The sequence below is a fragment of the Cylas formicarius genome, unplaced genomic scaffold, assembly GCF_029955315.1.
Source record: "Cylas formicarius isolate icCylForm1 unplaced genomic scaffold, icCylForm1.1 PGA_scaffold_7__23_contigs__length_41026272, whole genome shotgun sequence".
Taxonomy (NCBI): Eukaryota; Metazoa; Arthropoda; class Insecta; order Coleoptera; family Brentidae; genus Cylas; species Cylas formicarius.
In genome coordinates, this window is record NW_026844352.1 from 37,271,717 (window position 1) to 37,281,267 (window position 9,551).

Consider the following 9,551-nt stretch of genomic DNA (forward strand, 5'->3'; position numbering starts at 1 on the left):
AAACTTCCGTGTTTTCAAATCTGATGTTATGATCCTCTTTCGAAAACAAGTGCTCCGCAACCGCCGATTTTTTCTACTTCATTAAGGACATTGTGGTAACACCCACAGATATACTAGTCAGTTTTGACATAGTCTCCCTGTTTACGAATGTTCCACTACTGGAAACGATTAACAAAATCAATGAAAAATTCCCGACTGAAACTGAAATGATAAGCAGAGGTGAGAGCATGAAATTGGGTGATAGAGTATATCGACTGCTACCTGCAGAAAGGGTCAAACCACCATCCCAGACAAGATGGGAATTATAATAACATTAATAGACAGGGCAGCTGCCGGCGGAATTAAATCATTTAGATAGAGCGCTCCAAGCAAATGGGTACAAAACTAATGAAATAAAACACCAAACAGACATGAGAGTAAAGAAGAAACGCCACCGGACGGTCTAGTCTTCCTCCCTTACATCGAAAGCCTAACGGACCGGATCGGTAAAATAATTGCGAACCATAATATAGAATCAATTTTTAAACCCACAGGACAATATCAACAATAAAAAAGAAAAAGGATAGCAAGTAAATAAAATATGGCACAACATCTTAAAGAAAACGAACAACTCGGCAAAGGGGCGGGCCGTATTAACACCCGCACAGTCCGCCGTCCGTCCGAGCGTTAGAACACGTCGTACCTGTGTTCGACATCCGCCGACCAGTACAGCGGTCGCGCTACAATCTACGGTCCACTGAGGATGGCTGCCGCTGTAGCAGAAAGCTTTCGTAGCAAAAGCAATAGACCACGTCCTAACAGTCCGCAAAAACTCATTACTTACAATACCGGTCGTGAGAGCCTACGGAAGCATGTTAAGCAAACACTTGTCAAGAAAAACAGGAAAATCAATAACTGTCGTATGGTTTCACAGCATATCTGTCAAACAGCATGTGCCAAAATCTGTAGCTCGCATGCTTGGGTAGTCCCCACTTCACGTCCAGATTCGTTGTTATTTTTAAATATCTAAAATGTTGCCGTTGCGCCCTTGACCAGACGATATATTGTAAATTGGGGTCTCGTGTCGGCGTGGGGTCCCTGAAAGCGACAAATGACTACTCAAACGTTTTAACGTTTTTTGTAATGAATCTGATGTTGAAAGGCGATCGTAAAGAAATGGTATATCGAAAAAAATCTATATAAACATATAAATAAACACGTATCTCAAAAAGATACTTACAGATATTTCGCGAAGTTGGTCCATAATGTCATCAGTCTTTGGTGCACCCGCTGATCGTTCTCGGGAAAGAGCGACAGTTCCGTATTGTCAGGAATGTCGGCATTGTAATACCGACTAAAGAGGTAATTTAGTTCCTCGCCATGACTTACATTACTGGTACCTTCAAGTCAAAATTATTCCATCAATTATAAACTTTTAGCAAGTCAGCAATTTCGGTAACATCGTATTACATTTGAAATATGTCAAAAGTTTGAAACTGGATGCAATAGTGGCACATCCACAAAATAATAGTTCCAAATAATAATAATAGTAAACAAATTAAGTTATTCTACATTAAAAGCAACGACCAACTGCCTTGGTTTTTGGAAAATAAACAAAAAGTGGCATTTTTTATATAACATCTCGTTCTAGATCCACATTTCCAAAAGATGTAAAAGTTGCGCCTGCTCTGCTTCTGTAGTCAGTTTCCCTAAAAGATGTTCTATAGAAAAATGTGTCAGAAGCATCTTTTTCTACTTTGAAAACACGCGTTATTTATTTTGACAATATCGCCCGAACCATCCGAATGAAAGTTAAAAGAAGTTACTCATTTCTATGACTATAAGGAGTCTTCTTCGCGCTGTTTACAAACTCTGCGGCCATCACACTGGGTTGTGTTGTTGGGTTTTGCGCGTGAGATCGTTAAAAAAGGCGTGAAATTCAATAGTGACACTAACTCTCTCTAGCCCAAGATAAGATAACTATGTGCCGGTATTCTTTGTTATTAAAATACAATGGTGCGAGTTTTAACTGAAATGGCTATTTTTTGATATCTGCCATTATAGCACCCAGTGAGCGATAAGGCAGTAAATAAATATCAAGCGTCACACGCTAGTTACTAATAATTATTATTATATTATTAAATTAGGACAATGTGCACTTATAGAGGTTTTGACGCTATAGGGAATAATTTTGTTTATTTCTGCATTTTCAAGGTATCTTAGGGTTCAAATCCAATACCAATGGCGCCTAAACAGGTTGCTCTAAGAGAGAACGATATTACAGCTTGGCATCTGCTAAGGCGGTTTGCGCGCTACTTATCGACAGAGTTACTTAATCAGGTTCATTTCTGGTAAGTTTTACGAATCCGTCGACATCATCACGTGCTCTACATACCCGCTAAGGTGGCGTACACATTGTTGCCCATTGGACCGCTATATCCGAATTCGTAGAAGTACACGGGTACATATTTCGATTGTAATTCCGCCTGTTTTATGACGGGCTTCTCGAGATCGTGTCCGCTGTGAAACTGAAGAACGCAATCAGTCTCTGTTCTTTCATTATTACTTGGAAAGGTCTCACGTGAATCGCGAAAACGGGGTCGTCTTCAAAACTCGCACCGTTTGCGTAAAACTGCTTAATTAACTCCCCGATGTGCTCTTTGAGGCTCTCGTCGGTTACGTGCATGTCGAACGGTACCAAAAACTTAGGGTTATAGTCGTAGTCTTTCGAAATCGCGTTCACGAAATCTATCCGGAAAATTATCCCTTGCTATATTAATCTTATGAAATTGTTGAACATACCGCCGTTATTTAACAACGCTAGGGCTTCATCGGAGTTGATGCCCGCGACGATGGGTACTTTGTTAAAACGACCTTCTTGCAAAAGTCCATACATTTTGTCGGTGATGAAGACATGTTTGTGGTCCTTTTCAATCACTGGGGCGTAGAAGAAGCCTTTCGATAACGGGACGTTTCCCGTCGAAGTCTAGTTGGGAATAACTAGTCATTAGATACATATGGGGGCTGTCTGTGTTGATAACCTTTTAAACCCGCCATGAAAAAAGAACATGCCCAGATGCTAATAAATGTTCAGTTAAGTCAGTGGAGATCATTGGTTAGGAATTTAGGCGCATGCGCGAAAGATCAATCCCTCCTTTGCCACCCGAGACGCATCATTTTTTTCGTCGACCATTGTATTATCTAGTAGCTATATGAAATATATAAATGGCACGTAATAATAATAATAAAGTCTTTATTTATTCATACTTTAAAGAAAATATTACATTTAAGTAAATGAATAAAGGACGGTATCTAACCAAGCTGCTCTAATACAACCCAAGAGTGTTAAACATTATTATTAAAAGAAAAAGTCTTATTTTTTTCACTAACAAAACAAAATATGGCAGGCGGTTAATATGAGGAGAAATATAACGTTAAGTTCGGTTATGTTCGGTCTCTGACTTGCGTTATATACGATTTAAATTTATATTTAAATGTTGGGTGGGCAGTTAGTTTGAGGTGCTGAGTTTTTGAAAGCAGTGTAAGTGAATCTTCGTTGGAAAAGAGCCGCGCTATGTCTGAATTTAGTCAGTCAGTCTAGCATATAAATATTTCGGCTCCTTAAGGGTAATCGTTTTGTGAACTATTCGATAGTATTCAGTCTGGTTGCATTTTTCGGCATTAAATTTTCAGTAAAAAAAAAAAAAGGTTAATGTAAAATTCCACTTGCAGTAAGTACGTGCCACTTACCAGTAAGTTCGTTACGTTAAATGACGCCGCATCTAGCTGTGAAGCGGGTACTGTTTTCAAATACTCCAACAATTCTGTGGAATTACGTCTCGCCGGAAGGGACGGCTCCAACTGACCCGCAGTCAGCCACGTTATGTTGGTTTGATTCCTCTGATACGCTAATGGACTCAGAGCGGAACCGCTTTGCATTATAGCGGCTCGAAATAGCCCTGCAAAGAGAAAACAAAGTGAAATGAATATTCTGGCAAGAAAACTGAACTGACTACCTTCAGCTTGCTGACTCAAAATGAGATAGCCAACACAAGCTCCGCCGGAACTCTCTCCAAATATTGTTACTTTGTAAGGATCGCCGCCGAAATGAGCGGCATTGTTTCGAATCCACTTCAACGCAGCGATTTGGTCTTTAAGACCCAAATTGCCCGGCAGTAATTGGTCGCCCGTTGAGAGGAACCCGAAAGGACCCAGTCTGTAGTTGAACGACACCAATATAACATTGTAGTCCATAAAAAAGTTGGGTCCAAATCCGTTCGATTTGTAAGCCGCTCCGGATACGAATCCTCCGCCGTGGATGAATACCATGATCGGCAGATCAGCAGTGATATTTGCTGATGTGAGGTCCTACCCAACAATTTTTTATATGATGTTCTAGTCGTTTCATTGTGGTATTATATAGGTATGGATGTAAACATAATTTAACAAAGACCAGACAAAGTGAAAATCCGTGTATATTCCCACTTCTGAGGGAACCTCACCTTGGGTGTAAACACATTGATAAATAGGCAATCTTCATTTTCTAAGTCACTGTCAGTGCCCACTTGATGGCAAATGTATTTTTCTTCAGTGGCATTATAGATGTTGGTCCACGAATCAACTGGCTGAGGAAGCTGAACACGTGTCGCAAAGCATCAAAATTTCTAATTAGAAGACAAGATAATACTAGTGATACAGACTTACTTCAAAACGTAGCGAGCCAACGGGAGCTTTCGCGTACCTCAAAGAGAGGAAGGAATGGTAAGTGGTACCTTCTCGAGTTTTTTCCGTCAATCCCCTGATTTTGCCTTGTGGCAGTTCTATAACTATTTCGCTAGAATACTTAAAGAGAAATATGGGTCTTGAAAAAAAACTGAGATATCTTAATATTTAATTTAATTGATTTGCAAAAAGTATTGTGTTGGTTACACAATAAATTATTAGTTAATAGTTTCGGTTATTTTTAAAATTTTATAGATTTCTTTATATTTAACTAACCAACCATTTTCTTTAATTTTCCGATATTTCAAATTTTTGTTTCTACAGAGAAAATGTATAAATTAAAAAAATACAAAATTAATGAGTTATATAAAAAGCCTGTTTTGGTTACTTACCGAGTCGAATATTAGCAATATAAATTGCATAACGCACAACTTGATGTTTGTCCAAGTAATCATTTTTTATTATCGCGTTAAAAAACACCTCGAGTACTTTTAACAAGTAAATTATAAATGGTACTGCCGCTATCCGCCTCCGTACTTGCTACGTTACTCGAAATAAACGAGATTAAATTAATCGCTTTAAACTGTCTGGATTTTGGGAATAACCGTTCGGTCGCGTCTTGTTTGCTTAAACGATTGCGTATTTTCAATAAGCTAATCTCCAGTAAGCAGACATAATTCAAAGTCAATTATTTTACTTATGTTTATGTTTGATTTAATCGACTTTATTATAACGAAAAATAAAAAAATACAATTAATTGTTCAATGCGAATCGAAGGACATTGTATGAAGCTCGATAAGCCTTTGAGTATAATGCCCTTGGTCAATAGGGAGACTTTCAAAATAAAACGGCAACCATGTACGTTATTGTTTAATTAAAAAAAAAATCAACGAAATAAAAATCTGATTTGCGTAATACAAAATAATAAACAAATCGAATGTGATGATTTAATAGTTATAAAAACTAAGGATGTCGCCTGTGGAATTAAAGTTAGCCCGAGAGGAGGAGCTTGCCAAATTTTCACGGCTAGGAATAAACCAAGCAACATCTATAACTATTAATAAGATAACAACAAATAATACTGTTGCAATTAAAATAATTACCTATTTTTATTGCGAATAACATGGCAAGAGAAATTACATATCAGCCCTTGAGTCTTATCTATCTAAACCCCAAAAATAAATAGAATTTGGGAAAATATAATTTTCACCTTCTCAATTTCTAAGTGGCGCATTCATTGCTCAGAATAAGTAAAAACAATTCTTGTTGTCCCGCTTGAAAATTAGAGCCTGTCTATGAATTTGTACATTTGCAAGCACCCGTTTCAAAATTCCATAATTATCTCCTCTACATTTTCAATAACAAGCTAGAATGTATTTTTAAAAATATAAGAATATTTATTTAGGCCTAAAATCTTCTAAAAACTTTTGCGCACGTTTATAGTCTCCATTGAGAAAAAAAATGGAAAGCGATTTAAACTTGATGACTAATGAGTGGCGATTCTGTTTTTCTTGGCACTGACGAGCAGGGCAACAGCCAAAATAATGGATGCTCCCTACCACAAACCTGAAAGAGAAAAACATGGGCACTGAAACACGATAGCCGGAAACGCATTTTTTTTTAATGTAACGTGGTACAGAAAGTCCCTTGCACATGAAAAAAATAACCCTATAAAATGCAAATACAAACTACTGTCAAATTCAAAAACCGGCAACTCTGGATGTATGCCGGACGGTATCCATGGCAACATAGTATATGCAATAGATATATTACCTCCAAGTAATGATTAGTGTCAATTCGCGACAGGTAAAATGTACATAATGATAATCTAACTTATACAATATTTTTATCGTCAATTTACAATGTGAATTTATCCGGACCAATGGAGAGGAGGTTATCACGAAAATGTCGAAAGAATTTCTAGTCAAGGTGGAACTATGTTTGAAAAAAATTACATGCCCTGGTGTCTGGCTGTGTTCCAATGGCAAGGTGTCCTTACAATTGTTTATGCTGGATTCCAGCATCCAAACGGAGCTGAACAAACCATACTTTCCTATCAGATTTAATGAAAAATTCATATTCAGAAAAATTTTTGATCAAGAACGACGGTTAACTGAACTACATAGAACCTTAAATGATCACTGGTTCTATGCCGAACTCGTTCAGTGGAAGACTTGCAATGAGGGATACATCTTGGCATTTTTTTATACAACACTGGATGACTTGTTGTATCCTAGTGCTTTTCGGACATACACCAGCGGTACCAATTTAGATTTACTTATGGAACCAACTAAGCTGTTTCCTGGTACAATATCACCAAAATTAGAACTATGCACTAAAACCACAATAGAAGAAATTTTTAGTGAAGCAAATGGGCTGGAAAAGTCCAGCACATTGACTTTGATTGGACCTCAAGCAAAGAGAAACCACCCTAGGGCAGTTTGTCATAACAAAGAATACAGTAGACTACAGCAGCACAGTCAATTGTCTACTAAAAGCCGAAAGCCCATATTTAAATATACAAAGCCAGCAGATGAATTTCCACCCATAAGTGAGGATTCCTATATGGGAACTTTCAGGAAAAGAGAATCAAAACTTTCGGAAGACAATTTGAGGAGAAAAAAAAATGTAACTGTAGATACCACAATGGAACAACCCACCTGTTACTGTGGCTGTAGACCAATAAGTCTAAAAAGTGGAGTAAGCATTTTAAAAAACAAAAATTCTGATCAGCAGTCTTGGATTAGTCACAAAAGCCTCAGCAAGTGTTCATGTCAGACATGCTCGCAATATGATTGCTATTTCTACCAATCAAAAGATATGAATCATGCTTCCTCAGCAATTAAGGGTCACTATTGCTCATACTGCCCTAATTCACAAAGGAAGTTTCACATAAGCCATGATGATTCACCATGCAAATCAGAAATTTCTTCAAAAAAGAATATGTGTTGCTGTCTACCTCAAAGAAAGAGTAAGATGCTTGTAAAGCAGCTGCATGAAAAAATTCAAGACAGTATTAATGGCATTTCATCTTTAGGGCAATATGTCGACTGTAAAAGATGTAACGATTCAGATTGATGTGATAAATGAAAAATAAAAAATAAATTTCCCCGAATTACTTTTAAAGTTATTTACCTCGCTCAACAGCGCCATCTTTGGTTTATGAGGCCGATAAGGTCCCTGATGCATGACTTGCTCAACTGCAGTTTCATCCTGCAAAATTGCTTGCATTTGATCCACTAGAATTGCAACCACAAACATACCAAATAGTGCACTCTCTAGTAGTAAAATTACACAGTGCATTCTAAAAAAAGTATCTTGTGTTAAATTGTATGTTTAAAATTTTGATGTACTTACATTCTGGCCTGCTTGAGAGGAACATCTTGTATACAATCAGGGCATTCTTTAATATATGATATTACAACTAGGGTTACAGCATACACTGATAAAGCACCTGAAATAATTCAATGATGTTTAGCAAGCATATAATAATGGTTGATTGTGAATTACTCACCAACATATACAAGAAATTGTATGAAATATTTTTGATTTCTTTCACCTACACAGTTATTGATCCATGGACAATGGTGATCCATCTTCCGAATACATCTTTGACAAATTCTACAGTGATGGGCTCTAGGAGGTCTATAAGTTTCACAACGTGCACATATGGTCCAATTAACAAAATCACAACCTGCAGTTTTGAATGTTTATCAATATTGCCACATTTCTCTCAATCGCAATAAACCTGAGTCTGGAGAATGCATATCCGAAAAATCTAGTCTATTCTGTGGAAGTGGAATTATACCTGGATCGGTTATCACCGCTTTGATATGGGCAATTAAAAGGAAGAACAATATTGTATTAAAAAAAACAACGTTAAAGGTTCCCCATAAACTAAAAGCGAAAATACAGCAATGAATGTTCTGGGGAAACGATAAGCATACCTATCTATCATAGTTTGTAAAATAATCCATTTGACCACGACATAATCTGCATAAAATACTGCAACATAAGTGACAATAATACAAACAATTCCACAAGGATCCTTTACAAACATGTTTATAATTGAATGTTAATTGTTTCGTGCTTTATTTTTTGAAGCGAATCCATTTTCATCAAAATCCATTCCAATTTTGTTGGCTATATTTTCATTGTTTTGATATACAGATGATATATAAACCAGCTGCAAGCTCTCTTGTCAAAATGTAATTAACCTGTATTCTTCGTTCTTTTGTTGGTCAATCTGCTAGGATTTTTTGGCCAGTCTTTGAATTTGTTTTTTAATTAAACGCTAAATTGGGCTCATCCGCCGAGGAAAATTTAGCGATAACAATGTTTTCACGCACACAACACCCGACGCTCCCAGTGAGAAACGAACCCACAACCTCCGGCAAGTCGAGTTGGCAGATCTAACGCCTTCCAACCGAGTCAACCTCAGTCCCGTCTTTGAAATATAACTGAACGGTTCTTAACTTCTTATGGTGAATTACGTGAATCATTTAATCAATTATCTGTTCCTCATGAGGCCATTCGGTGAACTTACAAATAGGTTTTAAAATTTTAAAAAAAAATTATAACAATCACATCCAAGGCAATCGAACCCACAACCTTCGGCAAGTTGAGTTGGCACTTGTAGCGCCTTATCACTGGGTGGGTTTCGCCGGTTTGCTTACTCTTTTGCTTCTGTTTCCCTCACAATTTGAAAAGAAGAAAAGCATAAAGCAAACCTCAATCTGTTTCTAAATTTAGGTTTAGTTTCTCGAAGATTTCGAGCAAAATTAAAATAAGATTTAAAAATGATTAAGTTCGCACAAAATTTTTAGAAACTTCTGAAGCACTTGTTAAAG

General features: G+C 37.1%; 3 protein-coding genes across 4 annotated transcripts; 1 reads left to right on the plus strand and 2 right to left on the minus strand.

Moving 5' to 3' along the window:
* Positions 1–707: 707 nt before the first annotated feature.
* LOC132704787 (carboxylic ester hydrolase-like) lies at positions 708–5,244 on the minus strand. The gene is made up of 11 exons (XM_060675032.1): positions 5,094–5,244; positions 4,684–4,821; positions 4,482–4,613; positions 3,996–4,347; positions 3,730–3,938; positions 2,782–2,965; positions 2,561–2,727; positions 2,375–2,507; positions 1,220–1,379; positions 845–1,077; positions 708–802 (listed from the first exon to the last, which is right to left on the minus strand). The coding sequence occupies exons 1-10, from the start codon at positions 5,154–5,156 to the stop codon at positions 888–890; spliced, it is 1,728 nt and encodes a 575-aa protein (XP_060531015.1). The 5' UTR covers positions 5,157–5,244; the 3' UTR covers positions 708–802; positions 845–887.
* A 314-nt stretch (positions 5,245–5,558) lies between these two features.
* Positions 5,559–9,164, minus strand: LOC132705327 (palmitoyltransferase ZDHHC3). 2 transcript variants are annotated; one of them, XM_060675856.1, is made up of 7 exons: positions 8,760–9,164; positions 8,649–8,706; positions 8,450–8,598; positions 8,216–8,395; positions 8,059–8,155; positions 7,837–8,005; positions 5,559–6,267 (listed from the first exon to the last, which is right to left on the minus strand). In XM_060675856.1, exons 2-7 carry the CDS (start codon positions 8,657–8,659, stop codon positions 6,175–6,177), a joined length of 699 nt encoding a protein of 232 aa, XP_060531839.1. In that variant the 5' UTR covers positions 8,660–8,706; positions 8,760–9,164; the 3' UTR covers positions 5,559–6,174. The 2 variants fall into 2 exon arrangements, with proteins under 2 accessions (XP_060531839.1, XP_060531838.1); XM_060675855.1 differs by having other exon boundaries at positions 8,649–9,163.
* On the plus strand, positions 6,476–7,810 carry LOC132705325 (spermatogenesis-associated protein 6). The gene has a single exon (XM_060675849.1). It carries the CDS (start codon positions 6,607–6,609, stop codon positions 7,777–7,779), a length of 1,173 nt encoding a protein of 390 aa, XP_060531832.1. The 5' UTR covers positions 6,476–6,606; the 3' UTR covers positions 7,780–7,810.
* Positions 9,165–9,551: the final 387 nt, after the last annotated feature.

Bases quoted from the DNA above. Each gene is read 5' to 3' on its own strand.
- LOC132705327 (XM_060675855.1), bottom strand. From the start codon at position 8,761: ATGTTTGTAAAGGATCCTTGTGGAATTGTTTGTATTATTGTCACTTAT. The intron at 8,599-8,648 runs GTATGCTTATCG...TTTCGCTTTTAG, and splicing joins TTACAAACTATGATAGATAG to TTTATGGGGAACCTTTAACG. The intron at 8,006-8,058 runs GTAAGTACATCA...TACTTTTTTTAG, and splicing joins CCTCTCAAGCAGGCCAGAAT to AATGCACTGTGTAATTTTAC.
- LOC132705325 (XM_060675849.1), top strand. From the start codon at position 6,607: ATGTCGAAAGAATTTCTAGTCAAGGTGGAACTATGTTTGAAAAAAATT.
- LOC132704787 (XM_060675032.1), bottom strand. From the start codon at position 5,156: ATGATTACTTGGACAAACATCAAGTTGTGCGTTATGCAATTTATATTG. The intron at 3,939-3,995 runs GTAGTCAGTTCA...TTCTCTTTGCAG, and splicing joins TTTGAGTCAGCAAGCTGAAG to GGCTATTTCGAGCCGCTATA. The intron at 2,508-2,560 runs GTGAGACCTTTC...TGCGTTCTTCAG, and splicing joins ACCCCGTTTTCGCGATTCAC to TTTCACAGCGGACACGATCT.